This window comes from Poeciliopsis prolifica, unplaced genomic scaffold (assembly GCF_027474105.1).
Source record: "Poeciliopsis prolifica strain line A6 unplaced genomic scaffold, Auburn_PproV2 SCAFFOLD120, whole genome shotgun sequence".
NCBI classification, from domain to species: Eukaryota; Metazoa; Chordata; class Actinopteri; order Cyprinodontiformes; family Poeciliidae; genus Poeciliopsis; species Poeciliopsis prolifica.
Window position 1 is genome coordinate 121,292 of NW_026562495.1, and position 21,456 is coordinate 142,747.

General features: G+C 40.4%; 1 protein-coding gene across 6 annotated transcripts in view; it reads left to right on the plus strand.

Moving 5' to 3' along the window:
- Positions 1–21,456, plus strand: part of rgs12a (regulator of G protein signaling 12a) — a 45,661-nt gene extending 24,205 nt beyond the window's left edge. For 4 of the 6 annotated variants that reach the window (XM_055024439.1, XM_055024438.1, XM_055024442.1 and 1 more), the window contains 14 exons: positions 3,354–3,523; positions 4,208–4,300; positions 5,093–5,236; positions 5,741–5,923; positions 6,050–6,200; positions 7,038–7,135; positions 7,319–7,510; positions 7,611–7,684; positions 7,765–7,891; positions 8,288–8,384; positions 9,633–9,691; positions 10,164–10,275; positions 10,474–11,037; positions 20,112–21,456. In XM_055024439.1, coding sequence (XP_054880414.1) covers positions 3,354–3,523; positions 4,208–4,300; positions 5,093–5,236; positions 5,741–5,923; positions 6,050–6,200; positions 7,038–7,135; positions 7,319–7,510; positions 7,611–7,684; positions 7,765–7,891; positions 8,288–8,384; positions 9,633–9,691; positions 10,164–10,275; positions 10,474–11,037; positions 20,112–20,392 — 2,345 coding nt within the window. In that variant the 3' untranslated portion in view covers positions 20,393–21,456. Of the gene's footprint in view, positions 1–475; positions 1,921–3,353; positions 3,524–4,207; positions 4,301–5,092; positions 5,237–5,740; positions 5,924–6,049; positions 6,201–7,037; positions 7,136–7,318; positions 7,511–7,610; positions 7,685–7,764; positions 7,892–8,287; positions 8,385–9,632; positions 9,692–10,163; positions 10,276–10,473; positions 13,211–20,111 lie in introns of those variants that run through there. The other 2 variants (XM_055024443.1, XM_055024440.1) reach the window with 2 other exon arrangements.

The window sequence follows — 21,456 nt, forward strand, 5'->3', positions numbered from 1 at the left end:
CTCTTTCCAAGCCGCAAAATTAGTCTTTTTAGTAAGTGTAAGGAAATTATAGTTGCTTTCTTTCAGCCAGCTCACTAGCAGGGTACTGGGGCAGCTCTGTTTTACTCTATTCTCCACACAGTCAATCTCTATCAATGTCCTTGATGTAAGTAACCGATCCATGCCAATGTAGCCCAATGCTGTTTAGCTTTCTTCTGTTTTTGAAAGCTAATCAACATCCTTGTTGTTACACAAAATTACACTGATGGAAGCTGACCTGCCAATAATAGTTTTGGCCAGTTTTGATTTCTTTAAAATGGAATAACACTTTTTTTCTCATCTTTGTACCGTGAGCATTCTTAAATAATTTACACTACAAGCACATTAAAATGGCACACCTTTTTTTTGTACATTATATACGCAGTTATTCAAGCTAGCATTCCGTTAAGGAGTCTCAAGAGTGAATATTCAAGAGAATGTGAATATTAGGAATGTTCTAAAAAAAATTTTTCTGTTTAGTAGCTTCTGGCATACGTTTTGTTTTTGTGATTTTATTTTAGACAGCTTACTGACACTGAAACTTGAATCAAATACATCAGTTTGCGTTTGGTTTAAATAGTTTAAATCAGTCATAACCAGTGACGTCAGTAACATGTTAGTTAGTAACGCGTTACTGACGTCGGACGACTTTTTTCAGGAACGAGTAATCTAACGCGTTGCTATTTCAAATCTAGTAGTCAGATTACAATTACTTATCGAAATCACTGAGTTACAATTTTCTTTTGTAATTAAATTTTACTTCCTCTATGTGCGTTGGGGAGTGACTGTCGTTTCTATGCGACAGTATTAGCAGCGACAGAAACATAAACAATGGAGGGAAGAGGGAGATTAATTTTGTTGCTGAAAATTTGCTTGCCAAGTTCGGCTATTATAAGTGGTTTAGGGCTTGTTTGTTTGTTTGTTTTTAAGTTGCTTGCAAATTTAATAATTCACGGGTTGCGGTTTTTGGGCTTAATAAACAGACATGAACCCCAAAATTTGTCTGATATTTTAGCTGGACCCTCCCTATCCATTCGTCCTGCTGTGTCTTTGTTAATGTCAGGTTAATATGACCTCTGAATGACGTCAAGCTTCGCATTGCGCTCCAGAAAATAGCAAACATCGAAACTAATAGAAACAGCGCAATAAACGCGAAAACAGCCACGAATGAACGTCTCCGTAAAGTTGTACAGCTCAACGCAATCCAGACAATAGAAACACACAAAAACTGAATGATTAACTGTTAGTTTTTATTCACCTAAGCTACAAACTCACAGCGTAATGACATCTTTCTACATGTATGGTGATAATACTGTAAAAATCTTTGCTGAAACTGCAATAAAAAAGATTTCAGTCTGTTTAGTAAACTCGAGCAAATGGCTTGTCAGCTATACTTAAACAGCCGCTCTCCGTAACACAATCTAACAGATGGTTTTATGGTGTTGAAATAAATAAACCCACACCAAGTTTCTGTATGTAGTTTTAAAAACACCCCTACTGAGTCAAAGGAACTCACACTCACAGTGGGTTTAAAAGGTCGCACTGAGGCCTGAGTCATACTCTCTGATCTCGGCTACTATTTATGATGTTTGTTTTTTTTATTATTATTTCACAAGGTCATAGATGAACTGCTGTAAAGCCTCCCCACTTCTGCTTGCGTATTAGAAGCATGAAGACATGCATAGCTGCCCTTAAAGAAACAAACAAGCAAAAGCAGGTGTGTGTTTTTGAGACCAGCCATAAACCTAAATTCTGTTGTGCCATGGCGACCAGTTAACTGCTCAGAATGAGAACGACGGTGCATCTGTAACCAGCTCCACTGTGACCTTTTTGTTTTCACTGAGCTCCCCTTGTTTGGTCTGCCCACAGCTCTCAAGTGGCCATCTGCCGTCATGATAGCAGGTACTTCTCAGTCTAAGGTGCTACTTTAGTCACCCACCAGTTGCTAAATAGTTGCCCGCTCTTTCTCCTTCTGTCCCTATAATCAGCCACAACCCCCAACCCACTTTCTGCTCCTTTTATGATGCTCTTTTTGTTTCTCTGTTTCTATAGCAACATCTGCTGTTTTGTTTTTTTACTTTCTATTTTTTATTAGTCCACTCTAAATTTTCTGTTCTGTGCTATGAAATTGACGAGCAGGACAGCAACTGCAAACCTCAGGGTGCAATTTTGAAGAAATCCTTGCTTGTAATGAAGCGGTGATTTAAGTACTTATATAGTTTTAGACTGCTGTTGTTTAGGAAACTATAGAAGCAATATAAACAGTCAGGAAAGGATTGGACATTTAGCACCCTCCATAATCATTGCCAAACCTCATAGACTTGTGAATGTGAATACTAAATCTATTATAACTACCAATGTAAGAATGATAACAAAACAATTATTCCAACAGTAGGGCTTAAAATATGCAGTTGCTATGCAGCCTTGGTGACCCTAAGATGCTGCTTACTGCTTTGTAAGTTTTTTTTTATCATTATTTCCTTTACCATCTTTTTTTATATAATCATCATTCAGCCTCATTTGTTCTCGTTGTTTAAAACTTTTTAATTATTAACATAGTTACTGTTTCCCAACATATCTGTCTTATTTCGATGGCACATTTTTTTTTGTCTTTCCCATTTTTTAGCATTATGGTGCTCTTTGTCAGGTAATGGTTTGGTGAACTCCATTTATACTCAAATGTCAGACTTTCTGAATTCTGGTTGGAAACTTCACCCCTTGCAGATTGTAGTCGCGGCGAGGGAAAGTGAAAGAAGTATGTTGTTTTCTTCTTGTGTTGCTGATAGTAGCGCCCCAACAATTAGCAAACCACACTGCTCCTCAGACTCACAATTAAATGTGTTTCATACCTGCGTGGCACAATTCTCAGAGCCAAGCTGTGACTCCAAACTAAACACAACATTGCACCCTGGAAAAAATGGAAATGAAAATTACTATTCCGATCTACAAAAATCTAAAAATTTCAGTTGCGTTTATTTTAAAGTTGCTCGATATATAACTTTTCAACTTCCACTTAAATATCTATGTGTACAATATCACAGATTGCTTGGATAGAGTGTTCATATAAGTTCCATTTATGTAAATTCTGGTCTATATTATTTCTGGGAGTTTTGATAGGAAAAAGTCTGTAAAAAATATTTTATTGAAAGGCTTTTTAACACATCTTCAAGGATGTGAAGGTTTGTGCATGGATCCGTATGCTCTGTCTAATAGTCATGGAACAATGACTATCCTTTTTTTATTTCATTGACTGTGTGTAATCAATAACACTCAAGGGTTTTAAGTAAATACAATTTCTGGGTTTCCTCTTTCCCGTTACATTTTGCTTCTTGCAGACTACAGTGGAATCCAGCTGCAGGGATGCTGCAGTCATAGCAGCCTAACCAGCAATGGCAGTCTTCCAGGGGCCAGCGGCCATCGTGGGTCCGCAGATCACCGGGTGGCTGGCTGGTCCTCCTGCTTCGAGCGGCTTCTCCAGGACCCCGTGGGTGTGCGTTACTTCTCGGTAAGTTGATATAAAGTTTCTCTGACTGAATTAACAAAGTTTTTCCAAGTGTTCTGCGACATATGCTATAAATCAGTGTGAGAAAACATTTTCTTGTTCAATTGGTTCTTTGTGGAGAAAGATTGTTCAGAATTCTGGCAATAATGATTCAACAATTCTGGTTTGTATGATTCCTTGGAGGAATTGGCTTGTTATGATTTTATACCTTTGTGGTTTGCATTTGCTAAATGTCATGTACTTTATGAAGAAATTTGAGTTGACTTCTGAAGTTAAACAAAGTCAGTGCCAACAATGTACTTGTCTACATAGTCATGCATTGGGTGTTGGAATTTGCAAATGGTTCCACATCAGAATAGTTGATCAGAAGTCATCCTTTTAAGCAAAGCCACCTTTGTTATACTGTACTTTGTCCTCCCACACTAAAGATGTTTCATTGAACGTAGCCCATAACACCTTCAGAAAGCTCGGCAATAAGTGCTGGCTTCAGAGATCCGCCTCCCTCCACACTGATCAGCTTCTCTCGCCCACACCATCCTGCGCCCACACTTACAATACACCAGTCTTCATATGTTGCACCCAGTAATTTCTGCCCTCACTAATGGTTTCAACAGCAACAGCTCTGGATAAGACAAGAAAACAATCGGCTGCTTCCGATTATATAAAACCTCTGGTTTGCCTCCACAGGAATTTCTCAAGAAAGAGTTCAGTGAGGAGAATATCTTGTTCTGGCAGGCCTGTGAATACTTCAGTCATGTCCCTGCAACTGACAAAAAGCAGGTAAGAGCAGTTACAGATGAAACCAGATGCTGCTTATTGTAGGGATGATACTTGATGTGACATACAGAGCCCTCCACACTTATTGGCACCAGTGACAAAAATTTGTTATAGAAGTTACAGGACAGTAGATTAATATTTTTTTATACAGTTTTCACTTAATTACTACTGTGAATAAATTGTTTTTTTGTGTGTTTTTTTTTCAGTAAATTGCCTGGTTCTGAATACTCCATTAAACAATTACTCAATTAGTAAATCAGTTGACAATGATTTCAGTAGTCATAATTGGTCCAATTAATTTTTTCTGCCTTATTCTACTTTTTGAAGTTCATCAGTGAGCTTTTAGGAGGTACTCCAAGATACCCTGTTCATTGGGTTTTAAATATGATGAGACACAAAGACTTTACACTTAGCTGCTATTAAAAATGGGAAAGCTAAAAAAGTTAAATAGAAATAGCACTATGAAAAATAAATTGTATTTTAAGATCATTTTTACATTTCTGCATCATCATTTCCCATTTGTCTGTCTGTCCTTTGTGAGCCCGAACTTAGTAGAAAAATATCATTATTAAATCTTATTTTTAAAATGATCCAAATACAGACAAAGGACTTGCTGTTTAAAAACCAAAAATATGGACCTACAAAAGTATAGGAAGATTGTAATAAATCTCCTAAGTTCACTGTTAGAGAATTGGAGCAAAAAGTGGTTTCTTAGACTTTGCGAGGTTTTGTCACCAATATTTAAATACGACCATGTGAAGCAGCAGCTAACCTCACCAACTCTGCTGCCTGCAGCTGTCCCAGAGAGCGGGGGAGATCTACAACAGCTTCCTGTCCAGCAAGGCCACCATGCCAGTTAACATCGACAGCCAGGCCCAGCTGGCAGACGACGTCCTCACCTCACCTCAGCCTGAAATGTTCAAGACCCAGCAGCTACAGGTACTAGAACCCCTGCGCGTTTAATGTAGGCCGTGTTGTTTGAAGGAGTCAGCTGTTGGTAGTGAAGGCATCTTCTGGAAAGCATTAATGCAGGAGGGATTCCATGTGTTCTCGGGGGTTTGTTCTCATCTAGCCTCAATTCGCTTTGTGGAAGCATATTGGGTTTTTTTTTTCTTTCTTTTTTTTGGTGGCCATCTGGGTTTGTTTACAGAAAGGCTCAGAGGCTTTACCAGAGAGATAAACACAAACTGGCATACACCCACAGAGAATCCAACACGCATTATGCAGACAGGGGGCCATAGACATGCAGTCAAGGATCTGTGTATTTCCAAATAGCTGATTAGCATGATTACATGTGGACAGTTAAGACTGCTGTCATAACATCAGCTGGAACTGCATGTCATTACTGAGACTGCCTTTCTTCTTTGTTCTTTTTGTCTTCAGACTCAGGATATTATTAGACTCCAAATGTTCAATTTCTCTCTGTTCTTTGTGTGTCCTTAGATCTTTAATCTGATGAAGTTCGACAGCTACTCGCGTTTTCTGAAGTCCTCCCTCTACCTGGAGTGTCTGCGCGCTGAGGAGGACGGTCAGCCGATGCCGGACCCCTACCACATCCCCTGTAGCCCCGCGCCCTCCAAACACAGCGCCAGCTCTGACCGCTCCACCCTCTCCACTCCCAAAAAGGTAGCAATTTTTATAATTTTTTTTTTTTAACTCAGACACTCTACAAGTGCAAGTGTCATTTTTGGCATCTTTAGCACATGTCCAGAGTCAAGGGTAATACGTGATTTTTGTTTTTTCCACACACAGGATATCAGAAAGCAGAGATCAGGGAAATCATTTAATGAAGACACCAAGGACGAGAGCGCAGATAAGAAGCGTGGCATCTTCTTCTCCTGGTCTCGCAACAGGAGCTTTGGGAAGGGACCAAAGAAGAAAGACATTGGAGACATTAATCTGGGTGGGAATTAGTGACCGTTGTGCTCTGCTTGCTGAAACCCTTAGCATTCTTAATTGTTCTTAATTATTTACCCTAAGGCTAAATGTTCATTTGCTGCAGACAAAGCAAAAGTATTCATAACACTTGATCTTAAAATCACAATTACACCTATAACCGTTTTTATTGGTGGTTTATCTGATTTACTCACAAAAAGTTAAAATAATGCAGCTTTTCTAAATTATAGTTAATGTAGTACTTTCATGTAGGATGAAAAATTTGAAGGATTACAAGATTTATTTCTGTTTTCTACATTTCAGAATAATGCAAGACATATATATATATTTTACAGATTTTGTTGAACTTTCTTCAGATAAAGAACATATCTTTCATTTCTTTAGTATTTGTCAGAATTATTTTTCTTACTTTTGCCTGTTTTTGCAACAAAACAACCATAACATAACGCTGCCAACCATGTACTTAACATTTGGGAAGGCTTGCAATGTTCACCCTTTTTATTTAAACATAATGTTGCTATAAACCAACATAATTTACACATAATTCTTTGGACATATATTAACATTGATATCTCTCTTCCTTTACATTTTTTCTGTTTTCTTTTTCCAAAATGGCACAAAAGGAACATTTCCTAAAATACATCAATACTGTATCAGAAGCTCATGAAACTATGATCTCGTCAATTGATCTAAAAATTGTTTAAAGTTGTCTTACTATGTGCAAACTTCTGAAATTCAAAACAAAACCAATAACCTCTTGACTGATGAATTTTTACGGAGGTGAACCAGTGTTATGAACCTGAAGACGTTTTCTTCGTCAGGCTCATCCTCTGTTGTCTTGCAGACTTTTGGGGCAGTAACGGTCGAAGAGAGTCTCAGGGCTCCCTGTCGTCAAGCGCCAGTCTGGAGATCCCCAGTTCTGTCTCTGCTGCCAAAATGGAGGTAAGTTCCCTCTGGTCAGATCGCCATGGAAACGCGGAGCTCAAAATACCATGATTTAATCGTAATAGGCGAGAATTTGATCTTTTTTTTCCAATTTGCTTAAGCCCACACACTGTTTTTCTTGCGCAATCTAAACAGAGGTGAGCGATAAAACGTCTGGTTTTATGAATCCTGTGTCCTCAGTCTGACAATCGCCACTCAGTCGGCGCGTGGGAGCGCTCGTCCAGACACTGCAGTGTGCTGCTGCCCGACGGCTCCTGCTCCTCCATCACCCTGCGGCCCGGCGCTTCCATCAGAGAGGTCCTCCAAGATCTGTGTCGCAACATCTGCGTCAACATTGCTGCTGTGGATCTGTTCCTCGTGGGAGGAGAGAAGGTTAGGAAAGATTTTTTTCAACTTATTAAGATAGATGAGCCTTTTCTAATTTGGTAAGACAAATTCAAACAGAATCTAATCCAACATTTCCTTCCTCTAGCCTCTAGTTTTAGATCAAGACTGCATGACTCTTTGCTCACGAGACCTAAGACTGGAGAAGCGCACTTTGTTTCGGTATAAAACTTTAATTTAATTCCTGTCTTGTTACTGTTTCAGCTGGATTCTCCGTAACTCTCGCCGTGTGTTTGCTTTAGGTTGGACTTGGTGCCAATTAATCGCTCCGTGGGTCTCAAAGCCAAACCCACGAAACCAGTCACAGAGGTCCTCCGTCCCGTGGTGGCCAAATACGGCCTGAATCTAAGTGATCTGGTGGCCAAAATAGTGAGTTCTCGACAATGCTTTAATGCTTTGAGACACAGCGGCCTGTGCAATAAGGGTGGAGTATCATGGTCAGGGGGGGAGGGAGACGACCACATCCTTTTCCATCTTTACATGGTGGTTAGAGCTCTGACTCAGCCCAGCATGTGAAGATGGAGCAGCAGGGCTACAATTAAGAATGACGACACCCCTCAAACATGCCGACTCTTTGGCCCACTCATTAACCCCTGTCAGGTTTATTTTAGTCCTGCGGGCTTCCAGGCATTATAACTGCATTTATGCAGTAGACCAAAGCTGAAAGAGGGCTTATAAATAAATCACAGACAAATATCAGCCACATTCTGTGAGGTATTTACCGAGCAACAGATGAAGAGGCTAACACGCTGTGTTTGGTATTAGAGCGGAGAGACCGAACCGCTGGATTTGGGGGCCCCCATATCGAGTCTGGACGGCCTGCGTGTTGTGCTGGAGCGGGCAGACCCATGTTCAGGGAAAGGTGAGTCATCCGACACTAGTTCCCCCTTAAAATACCTCTAAATAGCCCGATGCTTTTAATTCCTACAGGCATGCTTGAGGACGTATCTTTTATTGAATTTTGTGAGTGATTCTATGTTGTATTTATGTTTTTATTTGATAATTTAATGAGATAAAACTAATGTACAAAACTTTGTGTCACCTCTGGTGTCAAATAATTAAAGTAGGGCTGTAACTCACAATTCTTCTTCTATTGATTATTTAAATCTGATTAATCTAAAGATTAATCAGATTTAGAAGCATTTTGTATACAATATTAGAAATACATTAAAAATTCAAATAATCCATTTTCTAAATAAGAAAATAAGCATTTTATTGTCTAGACTTGTAGCAAAAGATACAAATGTAACAAAAAAAATTACTCATTACTTCTGACCATCAGTACCATGCACGACAGATGTTTTGTTTCTTTTTTTTAACCAATTAATAATTGGTTAAATTATTAATTGGTTTTTCTTTTTTTTTATAGAATTTGAACCAGGTGAAGATAAAGCTATGCTGTTTTACTATATAAACAGTTGTTTTTTTTATCTTAACTGCAAAAGCTTTATATTTTTTGTAAGGTTTTGGCTTAATTACTGCTCTGAGTATGTTGCTTTTTCAGCCAATGGCCCCTTTTTAGTTTATAGATTCCAGTTAACAATGAATTCCCAAATTAGTTGATCATTTTTATGTTAGTATAGAACTACATTTTTGTTTATTTTTTAAGAGTTCACGTGATTTCTCTTTATTATTTTGCCTTATGCCCATGCTCTTGGCTACCCTGTGAATAAGCTGCTTTTAGCTTTTTAATCTTATTCCTCCCTTTATGTTGAAGTGGTTCAGCCCAGAGCCCATTTGGTTCAATCGGACCGTCCATTTGAATGTTGATTAATCAGCCTGTTTGTATGTGATTGTGGTGTGGCTCATTTGAAGATTTGTTTTTCTCTGTAGTTCTCTTTTTTTATGTAAACACAAACTGTGTTACTTTACTAATACAGATACTTCTTAGCACTTCAATTGCTGCTGGAGTCCTCACCACAGCAAATTTTTCATTCTCTTAATGCAAATCATTCTGAAAACCATTTTCCTCCACTGAGACAAAACGTTAAGTAGTCCAAGCGAGGCACGGTTCGGTTTTACAGAATGAGATCTATCTCAAGTGTCCACTGCTTCTGCCTCTTTTCAATCTGATGAATTTTAATGCCTCCTCTCCATGTTTGTCAAATAGAAAAATCCAAGTCTTCCTCCATAAAAGGCCACCCTCCGACCAGGAGTTTTTCTGCTGCAGTGAGTACTAGAGACACATTTTACCTTATACATGTCTAGAGAAATGGGTTCTATGCTGGTGTTGTTTTGTCCTCTCCTATTGCTGTGCTGCTTCTGCCAAGTTCATCATTACTTCAGGGTCTTTATTAACACTCACTTGATGCTGATCTGTCGGTGTTTTCTGTTATTCCCCACTCTTAATCAATCTATTGCTGATGCACTCATTCACATTTTCCCTGCTTTAAAGAACTGCGTCAATAAAAAAAAAAAAGCACAACAGAAAAAAAACCAAAACAAGGTTTAGATCAGTAAAGACACGAAGCCGACAGATGGAAGAGCTCTGCTATTGAACGGGGGTTGAGTAAATCAGGACTCTGCTCAGTAAAGCGCTTAGCAGCTGGTGCTTAGCTTCCCTCTTGCGACCACACCCAACCCAAACCCACCCCACGCCTCCATCCCCTAACAGAGTGCATTGTTATTGTTGCATCTGCAGGGAGATGAGAGGTCAGCACCAAAGGACATTTCTGTGAGAGCGGCTGGACCAGCCTCAGCACTCCCAGAGGAAAAGAGAAAACAGAAAAAGATAAATATAGATGAAGCTGAAGGTAAATGCCCCCCTTTATCTTGATTTCTCTTTTCTGTTATTTTAACTTTTGGTGGACTTCTGTGCTTTGCTTTTGCCTCTGGACTAACTGATAAGGATCTGTGTCTGATGGGAGGTGGCTACAGCGCTTTTACAGACCAACTAACATCTCTGATCCATTTGAAAAGCCAAAGTGAAGGAAAACTTGTTGTTGTTCTAGAATTCTTTGAGCTGCTAAGCCGAGCCCAGAGCACCCGAGCCAACGACCAGCGCGGACTTCTGAAAAAAGAAGACCTGGTGCTTCCAGACTTCCTCCGCCTGACACCACCCACCTCCTCCTGCTCTGTCTCCTCCGACCTGGCCTGTTCCACCCCGGCCTCCCTGAAGCCGGGGCGAGAGAACGGCGGGCCGCCCCGCGGGTCCCTCACAGCCGCTCTGCGCTCGGAGAGTCTAGACTCCTCCCTCAGTTCCAGCGCCAACGGACACTCAGCGTCCAGGCGGTGCCTGCTGCCTCCCCCCCGCCACTCTACGTTTGGCACCCACCTCTCCCCCATTCCCCGGCCCCCTGACTCCCGGCCGAGCCTCCGCACGGTGGAAGAGGACGCCCACGCCGACCTGACCCTCGTGGGTGAGGGCGACATCAGCAGCCCCAACAGTACTCTGTTACCCCCTTCGCTTTCATCCTTCCCGTCCCTGGAGAGCAGCCTCCCTGAGGCCAACTTCACCCCACCGACACCCTGCTCCCGGTCCCAAGACACAGGTGGAGAGGGAAAGTCCAGTTCAGGTATTTCTACAAACCAGTAATAAACCAGTACTGTGTGAGTGTGAGTGTGTGTGTGTATGTGTGCAGTTGTGTTCAAATTAATAACAGTGTTTTTAGTTTAATGATTCATGAACCCTTTATATTATATTACAAATTACAGGATGAATAAATAATAATTAGTAAATCTGTTCTCACTCTACGGGAAGTGGAGAAAAAGAATATTTAATTAAAACAGAACTTCACAAAATCAAGGATCGACCGTAGAAATTTAAAACGATTGTGGACGCACCTTGAACCACCAAACTAATCTTAGTTTTATATCTAGTTTTCAAATATGCTTCACATAGAGTCAACCTTTCTTCTTGCACATCCGGCCAAATTTTCAAGCCCACACTATGGTCTCATTTGCTTTTATTGGTGAAGTCTCAGCCACAGCATGCTTAACATCACCTCATAAGTTTTAAAGTTCTGCGTTTGGACTGGCTGCTAATAAATGTTAATGGTGTTGGTCTGAAACCCAGACCAATGCCAAACCTTTCTTCTTGTTTCAGCAAGAAATAACAAGGCCACCAATTGTCATTGTATTTCCTGACAAGGAAATACAATGACATAGCGCAACATGAACTCTCCAAGCGTTTTGACATTGTGATAGACATGGCCTGTTGTGGCTTGAATTCAGCTCTTTGGGGTCAAGTTTCCCAAAACGTGAAAGGATGATCTTGGTTTGATCAGCCAATAAAATGTTGCATCATTTCTCTTTAGGCTAGTTCAGTGTTTAGTTAAAAGTCTTTTTTTCAATGTTAGGACTTTGCAGGAGCCTTTTGTCTATAGCATTTCAGTCTGTCATTGTTTCAGTGTTCGCAAGCAACTCGATATCATCTTTGATCAATCTGGATGTAGCAGTGGCTGAAAAATTGTGACTATTATTTAATCAATAGTTTTGCATCATTTCACCTCTTCTTTAAGTGTTTCCTCCTCTCCAGTCAACTTTATGACATAATTTTTTCTTCTATTTGCAACATTTTCAGCCTTTGTTCTTAAATAAAACACTCCTATTTGACTCCCGTTCGTTCACTCAATGACTGTCCTCACTGATTGAACTCCACGCTGCTATTCAATGGAAACACAGTTACACAGAATCAGCAGCATGCATGTCATGACTGATTCATCTGGTGGATTTCCTGTTACTCTCCTACACAAAAACTTTCTATATCGAAAACAAGGCTATGGCCGTGTTTTCGATATAGAATTTTTTTTCTTTCTATAGATAAACTGTGATTCATTTGGTTCATGAAGTTGGACTGATATTACTTTGAATACAACTGTACTTGCATGTGTGTATAGTGTGGTCACAATAGTACCACTGTTATGGCAAAACTCCTTCTATACCGACTGACGCACTTTAATGACAAATTGATGTTGACTCCCTCAATTTGCCTGATCGGTTTAACTCAACGTCTGTGGGCGCGTGTGTGTGTGTGTGTGTGTGTGTGATCCTTATGACACTCCTGTAAATAGTGATGTGTATATTTTCTCTCGTGAGTGACGTTTACCTGAAAAAGTCCAAACTTGCTGCAAACTTTTGGGGTTGAACATGTGACTAGGATCTCCCCAGCTGGATATATTTCCACTTTGTTTTATAGTTTCGGGTGCATGCAAATGTGATTTGTTTACAGGTCTTATGATTTATGAAAACAAACAAACAAAAAGAAATACATACAGGTTTTCTGATCAGTATTTGTTGCACAATTAATGTTGTCCTGAAAAGTAGAGTTGAGACCAGCTGAACAACTGAAAGTGGTGATATTAGCTGCGAAAGTAATCCGGAGCCATGAAACTGGAATTCCTGAACAGCCATTACAAACAAATGCTGTGTTCCTCTCCATTCCACCACTTCTAGTTCAGAGCAACTCAACAATGTCACCATCAGAGATTTTTTTTTTTTTTTCCTTTTCTAAAATTTCTTTCCTTCACAACTCTTTAAAAGCAGTGAGTCACCAAACTTTGTCGGCTCATGTTGCAGCAATCTGAGCAGTAGGAAAATAGTCATTGGTCAGTGACATTGTTGAAGTGCCCGTCATTTCTTATCTGGCTCGCTCGCTTCCTTCTCTAGGTGCCTGTTGTAGATAATCACTGCCAATAAACTCTGTACCTGTGACTGAATAGATCTAATAAATGTCAGAATTGGAAATCACTCTCGTCCTGTCTTTTTACACGTTCGTGAGATCAGTTTTCTCTCCCAGCAGCCCCCGCTGCCGCCTCCTCTCTCTGCCTCCGCATGCCTTTTCCAGTTTTCCCCTTTGGCTCTGTCTCATTTTCATCTTGTGCCATTCTCCTCATTAGCTCCCACTCCTTTGTGTACTTCCCCTGTGCGCACCCGTTGAGCGCCGGCATCGCTCGAGCGGTGTGATTTTTGCTCAGATCGTTCACTGTGGCCTGTTTGTTTAGTCTTTTGTTTGCTTGATCTGCTTTCTCGTTGTGTGGTAATATTTATTTTTCGTTGGGATTGCTGCTGTGTTGTGTGTGGCTCAACAGTGCTTTGCAAAAGTATTCATAATCCTCTTTTGCGTTGTGTCATGTATTTTAGAGTGATTTTATGTGATAGATCAGCACAAAGGAAGGAAAATAATGTGTGTTTTTATATTTTTTTTTCAAACAAAAACCTTAAATTGTGATGGGATTTGATCCCAACCACCTTTTATTCTGATACCCAACAACAGCCTTTAGAAGTTATCTATTAAGTAAGAAGAGTCTACCTGTTTATTTTACTAATCTGACTGTTCTGAGAGGTTTTCCAGACAATATTGGTGAACAAGCAGCATCATGAAGACCAAGGAACACAGCAGGTCAGGGAGGAAGTGGTGGAGACGTGTTTAAATCAGAGTTAGATTGTGAAACAAGATCCCACGCCTTGAGAAGAATTTGGCAAATCCTCCAAGACATGGCAACCCACCTAAGCTGACAAGGAAAGCATTAATCAGACAGTTCTGGTAGCTCTGAATAAACTTCAGAGATCCACAGCTGAGGTGGGATAATCTGTTGATGGGGCGATTATCACATGGGCAATCCCCAAATCTGGCCTGTCTGGAAATGTGGCAAGAAGAAAGAAAAGCTGAAAGTTTCCATAAGCCATGCAGAGGAAGAAGGTGCTCTTCCCTCGTGGGATGAAAAGTGAGCTTGCCGGTTCCATGCAAAACATTATGTGTGATTAAAATAAACACCACACCCACTGTAAAACGTGGTGGTGACATCATCATGCTGTATGGAAGTTTTTGTTTTTCTAATATACCAGTGACCGACAAACCGTGCAGGAAAATAAAGTGTAAGAACAGACTAGACTTGACCCATCATCCTGATGGTCATGGCGGCGGCAGCATCATGCTTTCCTCCAGCAGAGACTGAAGTAAATCTGCTAGAGTCAATAAACCACTGGAAGAAAACTTATCAGAGGCTGCAAAGAATTTGAGATGGAGGTTCAACATGCAGCCAGAGCTGCCACAAAATGGTTTAGATCCGGGGTTGCCGAGCTCTATAGTCCTAAAAGACTGGCCTCTTGCAACTTTTAGATCTGTCCCTGAGTCAGTACACCTGAACTCCTCAGCATGCAGTGGTCTTTTACAGAGCCCTACAATTGACCTAATTATTAAATATAGGTATGTTGAAGCAGAGGTGTCTAAACGCAGCCGGACTCTGACCCTCGAGGAACGGAGTTTAGATCAAAGCATATTTATGTGTTAGGATGGCCTAGTCAAAGTCCAGACATGAAATCTATTAAGAATCTCCAAAGCAACTAACTATAAATGTGCGCCACAGTTATAATATTTTACTTGTTAAACATTTTGAAAACCAAGTTACCTTCCTTTGTGTTGACCTATGACATAAACCCTCCAGACTATATGGAAGTTTCCAGTTTTAAGGTGATAAAATATGGACTATGACTTTTGGGCTCCATTGTACTTTGACATTCTGGATCGGTGGAGTTTGTCTTTTTGTCAACCTTCTGCTTCACTGCTTGCTGGTTTATGTGTTGAGCTCAAGAAGGGGATCGGTGTTTGTTGTCTTTTCCTTGCATTGCTTGTTTGAGAGTTTTTACAGTGAAACGGTTGATTATATTGAAGGCTGCTTCCACAGTGAATGTGTACAGACATCCAGTTGGGATCAGCGTCTCTTCATGAGATCTGAACAAATAAAAAACAAAACAAAATGATGACGAGGAAGGATGGCACAGTCTCCTCTCTGGTCGCTGAGCGCATCAGACCGATTCTTCCCACCACCGGGAGCCATGGTAACCTTATCCTCGGATTGACTGCGCTGCAGATAGATACTGTCACTACTGCTTCTCATCCATCTCCTCTCCCTCTCTCTCTCTCTCTTTCTGTTTTTTTTTCTTTCCCACCAGCCAAAATAGAAACACGGCTATGATTCAGTAAAGCCACCTCGCTGCTGGAAAACGTGGAATAGCAACAAGTTTAACACGCCTCTGCTTTTTCCCACTTTTTGTAGACTTTATGGAGTTGTTGCGTTTGTATTCAGGTGGCAAGTCGTGCTGGTCGGGCTTCACGGTATGTTTAAAAATAAAGACTTATTCTGAATGCATCCAAAGAGGGGAAAAGAACATTTTCCTATAAGCACCAAGTTCCTGCTCAATTTGTGCATTACTGACGCCCTCTGCTGTTCTCACGGAAGTGCCCGTCACTTCCGCGAGACGCTGACAGAAGTACAGCAGAGATGGATAAACGTACTCTTCGGCGCCATGCCAAGAGCGTGTGCAATTATTAAAAAGTTTCAAACTGGGCAGCAGTTTCTGCTGCAGTAAAACCAAAAAGCAATGGGGCCTAAAGTGCAAAGGCATCCTAAGTGTTTCCACCCGGGTATGCGGTTTGATTGCATTAACTTGGTCTGCAAGGTGCAAATTATCCCTCATTGAACAGTTAAAATTAAACTCTGAGGGGGATCTGGTCTCAATCCAGAGAGCCGGAGCTGCTCTGTTGGTCGAATGGACATCCACAAGGGGGCGACATTACATAGTCTAAAGTTCTTCAGAGGGTACAGATTTACTCAAACTTCTATATTTTTGTATCTTAGGCCACTAAAAAGTCGTTTATCATCGGCGCAGATTAACCATTCATCCTTTTGCTTACTTTTACAATTGTGTTTAAGCCACATAACAAATACACACCAACTGTTGTAAAGTTATTAATGCAGTAGAACATGTAGAAATAACAAGATTATCCCCATTTACGCATCAAAGCGAAAGGGTGCTAACCCTCAAACGATTTTTATTAAACTTTAGAAGAGAATCATGTTTGTTGAGTTGAAACAAAACCTTAACAATAATAACTTGTTAGAAATATATTTTTTGTATACTTTACTTCAAAAAATCTTTTAAATTATATATATTCCAATAAAAGAGGAAACCAAAGTTGCAATTTAAAGAAGCCTTCCAACCATGTAAAACTTCAGTTTACAAGAAATAACCTTAAAAAGCCTGAACTTCAAATGAATAATAATCGGTTTGCCTTACATCCTTAAGAGCCCAGGACTCATAAATTAGTATTTATTAGTCTGTAAGTTTCATGAGTAAAATTAAATGCAATTGAAACTAAGTGAAGCAAATATTATTTGGTCTTTATATTAACACATCCATGTACATTAATACAATTTTTCACTCATTTTACATTGGCTTGAAAAAAATATTTGTCCACCCATCCCCCTTTTCTGTCTTTTTTAATGTAAAAATCAGACAGCAAAAAACTGAGATAATTAAAATGAATCACTTCTAAAGTGAAGGTTATACTTCATAGAAAAAAACCCTCCAAACTTGCATTGGTTTGTGTGAAAAGCAGGTCAAGCTATAGCAGCCGAATCTAAAAAGCTATGACTAAATTACAGCTGGCCTCAGTGATCCTAGTCGGAGCCAGTCAGAGGAAAATTTGGCATATTTCTATTACTGAGTCATAATTTGGTGCTTCACTTAGATTTAAGGCTTCCTTCTGACTCCTTTCCAGAGCCAGGTCTTGTTTGTGTCAACGGTGTGCTTCGAGGCGCAGCATGACTCCAGTTTTCCTCGGGCTCTTTCATGGACCTTCCTCCCGTTGTCCCCAGCGACAGGCGCTGACCCCGGGCCAGCCTCATTATCCATCTGACAGTCAGAGGCACAGATCTCTGGCAGCGGGCCTCGGTGCAGACTGTTCCTGGGTCTGGTCCAAGCCTGCTGCTGCTGCTGCTGCCATGAGGGCAGGAGACACCGGCTGCGTTGAAACCCCCATTGTTTTAACATGTCCGACTGCACAGTTTGACAGCTGAAGTATCGAAAACTTACATTTAAACGACGCCAGACGATGACATGTTGTTGCACAGAGCAAAACGACACAGAGGGAGGTGTCACTATGCGGACAGATGTAAGATGAACAAGAATCCTCCATGTTGTCTCAACTCTCGTAACTCAAAACTCTTAAGCACTGCAACTACAGAAGTGCTGCACCACAGAGTGCCATTTGTGCCTGAAAGAGACAGGAACTAACACCAAAAGCATAGTTGTAAATCTATTGGTTCGCTGATTGTTCTCCAGTCTATCATCCAGAATAATCAATTATTTTGAAAGTTTAAATATTTACAGCCTGGTGGCAAAATTGCATTAGCTGATCAGCGACATGAATATATACACACTCCCCCACTAATACTTGGCTAAATATTCTCTATCAAGTTATCGTATAATTGTTTTTTTGTTTTTTTTGAGTGCTGGAGTTTAGACCCAAAAAACTAAATCATAATCTGCATAAAAACCATTTCCAAAACTGTTGCTTAGCTGAAATTATTGATAGAAACAATTTTTTCCACAGTAATATTTTACAAGAACTTAGTTCAGCTTATATCCTGAGCTAGACTTTTTCTTTTTTTTTTCTTTTTTAAACGACAGCGGCTGTGAGAACCACCATCTGTTTTTGTTTGCCTTCCATTTCGGCATAAATAATTCATAGCGTTGGACGCTCTCCAATTCATCACACGTGTCAGCCAGCATGTCTGCGTGCCGATGCATCGCTCGCTGCGGAGCAACCCACTGACGTGAATGTTAAAAAGGAAGCTGAGAACTTTACTTGTTCCCCAGAAAACACTTCACCTTCTTTCACAACTCCTTGAATTCTCCCGGGAGTTCAGGAAGGTCACTCATCCACGTTGTTTCATGTCGGTGTTTTTCAGAAAGGGGAAGTGGAGGATGGCTCGGCAGAATTTGTTTACAGCCGCACAGAACATGAATGAATCACAGCCTGCAGTTCTGTGGCGAAGTGCTGGGTTTGAGCCCTGCTGCCTTGTGTTTAGAGTCTGTGGGGCCACAACTGCGGAAGGTTTTATCGCTCATCACAGATCTTTAGGCTCCACCTAGAGAAGGGGGAGGTAGCTCAATGTAGAAGGATGTTTTCTTTATCATTTTTTATTTTTATGAGGTCAGTTGGGTGAATTAGTCATAAAAAAAAAAAAACCGCTGATTACAAACATGCTATATGACAGCAAAGCAGTGAGTCATCGGGTCTTTGGCTGTGCTCGCCTCCATTCAGTTCTCTCCCAGCTTAAGCAAGTCGGAGCAGAAGTGCTTGTGCCATCGGCCGTGCCTGAAAGCGGCCGATTGCGCAACAAGATAACAAAGACACATAAAAGTATCAAAGTGAAGTGATGATTAAAGCTAAGAAGACTGGAAGGAAGGGGGGAAAAAAAACAGAAATGATGAGATTCATCTTCACTGATCTGACGTTACAAAACATGACTCAGAGGGGATGAGCTCCAAGAATGACTGGGCCTTTTAAAAGCACTTCTAAATTTACCTTTGCTCTTCATTTCAGAGCCTAATGAAACGATGCTCTTTTACGTTTGTTCACATTATCACTATAAATGATGTTGTATTTCCTGCAGGACGTAGCTCATGGTTGTGACGTGGATGGAGATCGATTCACTGTATTCAAAAGTTTTAACAAATGGAAATCTGTAAAGTGCAGATCCAGCATTAGCTGCAATTAAAGCATCAGGTGTTTTTTTGTTTTGTTTTTTACCAGTTTTGTACAGACTCAGATGGATATTCATTTAACAGCTCTTCTTGAAAACAAGCTCAATTGTTTTCAATCCGGACTTTAACTAGGCCATGTTGACAGATGAATATGACCTGTCAACATGGCCTAGTTAAAGGCCATGATACTGTCCTCTTGAAGATGAACTGCAGCAATAGTCTGAAGCTTTGTGCAACCTGTAACAGTTTTTCTTCTTTTTAAACAAAGCATCCTCCATTTTCCTAATAGCACTAGCTTCTCCGTCACGGCTGAAGGGAAGCATGCTGCTGCCATGTTGATTAGTTTAGATTAGATTACACACATCTGGATTTCATTTTCTGGATTGTGCTGGATTTCAAATTCACACCACATTTAGATTTTTATTCAGCTTTGTCTTCACTGATGCTTTAAATATTTATTTGTATTATGGTTTGTGGTTCCTTGTTAGATGTGCATGACTCAATGATAATAGGCTGTTTGAACAAACTGTGCTATTACTACAACTACTACTACTTTAATTTGGAAAAGCAGTCAAGGAGAAGGCTAGCTCCTGTTAGCATTTTACTAAAGGAGGCTGCATGATACTGTGTGTAACAATGAGTTCAACATCAGCAAAACTGCAGCTCCTCTTAAGTTTAGATGCAGAGCAGCCATATTAGATTATTATTCCAGCTGGAATTCCAAGTTTTCCAGACAAATCTTATCCATTCATTTTCTCAACCCAGAAATTGAGCATTTCAGTCAAGCAGACTCCCTCATTTAAAGATGTAGCTATGAACAAACTCTAATTCTTTAGTTTTATAACGTATTGCGACAAACTGAGTGTCCGCCACTGTGAGCAAAGCTGTAAATGGAGCAGTGGTAGCTGAATCAACACTGTAGACCAGCATCCCCCTTTTAAGTTCTAGCTTTGAGCAGTGTTCTCCCAAAATACGTTGTTTTCAACTTTTGGGAAGTTTTTATTCTCTTGTGATCCTCAAAGACTCAGATATTTTCCCCTTTAAAAAAAAACAAAACAACAAACTCATCCTCATTATATTTTTCTCCTGTGCACAGAGAGAAGAAAAGAAACGCCCCACGGCACCAAATCACCCGCTGACAGAGCAGATGCTGCGCAGGAGGTGATGGATGTGGAGGGGGTCCACCTAGAAGAAGCCCGAAACGTGGAAGCGTCCCAGGGCGACGACTCGGAGCTCAGCCTGAGCTTTCAGGGCTACGTCGCCGAGCTGCGGCAGTGCCAGACCAAGATGAGGAACGCCCAGATGCCTCAGAACGGCCGAAACCCGTCAGAGGGCAAAGACTGCCAGTCAGACATGTACAAGGCCACGATTGTCTGAAGGGAACAACCCCACCCTGAAACACACACTCTGCACGCACACACACACACTACTGCACTTTCTAAGCCCGAGGCACTGATATGTAAAACTATGAGCTGCATGTAAAAATGTCGTTCTCTTTCTTTGAAAGAAATCTCAACGGTGACAGATGTAGTTATGGTGAGAACCTCACAAACGCTCACCGGCGGCATGGATTACAACAATTTGGGAGTTTTTGATCATTTATTTGAATGAACTTTGACGCAATTTCATTTACGCTGTCACAAGCTTGAAATTGTAGCCCATTAAAAAGATAAATTACACTAAACAGCCTGAATATAGAAGAGTAGTAGTGAAATATAAAGTCTGAATTATCCCCAAACATGGAGTGGAGGTGTCCATTATCAATATGCGGTTTATTTGTGGAAAGGAGAAACTTTAAATTCATTGGAGCGATTGTTTCATGATTATTGTACCTTGGAAAACTGAACGCTTCGAATTGAAGCTCAGGCTGAAAACGTAATTATTTTGGCGTTCACGCCCGTCGTGAGTGCAAACCTCTCACTGGAACTGTGCATTTCTTCAAGGTCACAACTTTTGTTGTTAAGGTTTGGTATTGTAATTTTTAGAGAGTGACACGTAATTTTTTTTTTTTTTTTTTTTGTACAGTTCAATATTTACGTTTAGCGTGGTGGAGTTAAAAAAAAAAAAAAAAAACATTCCTGAAACTTACCTTTGAGTAGTATTTTCTATTACAGTACGAATGTTGTTGGTTGCAGATGGTTAACTCTTAAAATATTTTTTTCTATGGTGGACGACTGTCCAATGGAGCTGATCTTGTTTTAATGTTTCAGTTTGACTTTCAGGTAGATTAATTTAAAGCCACTGGTATGTGGAGAACAACGATGCAGGCAGAGCTCTGTTTTCACAATCAAACAGCGGGCGAAGCACAATTTACGAGTTATTTCTTGTTAAATGGTCTTCCTTTGTCACAGTAATACCTTACACAGTACCTCTATTGTCTGTATTTTCTGCTTCTGTGGTTTTGAGATTGTCTAAATTGTTGAATGATTAAAAAGCCTTCA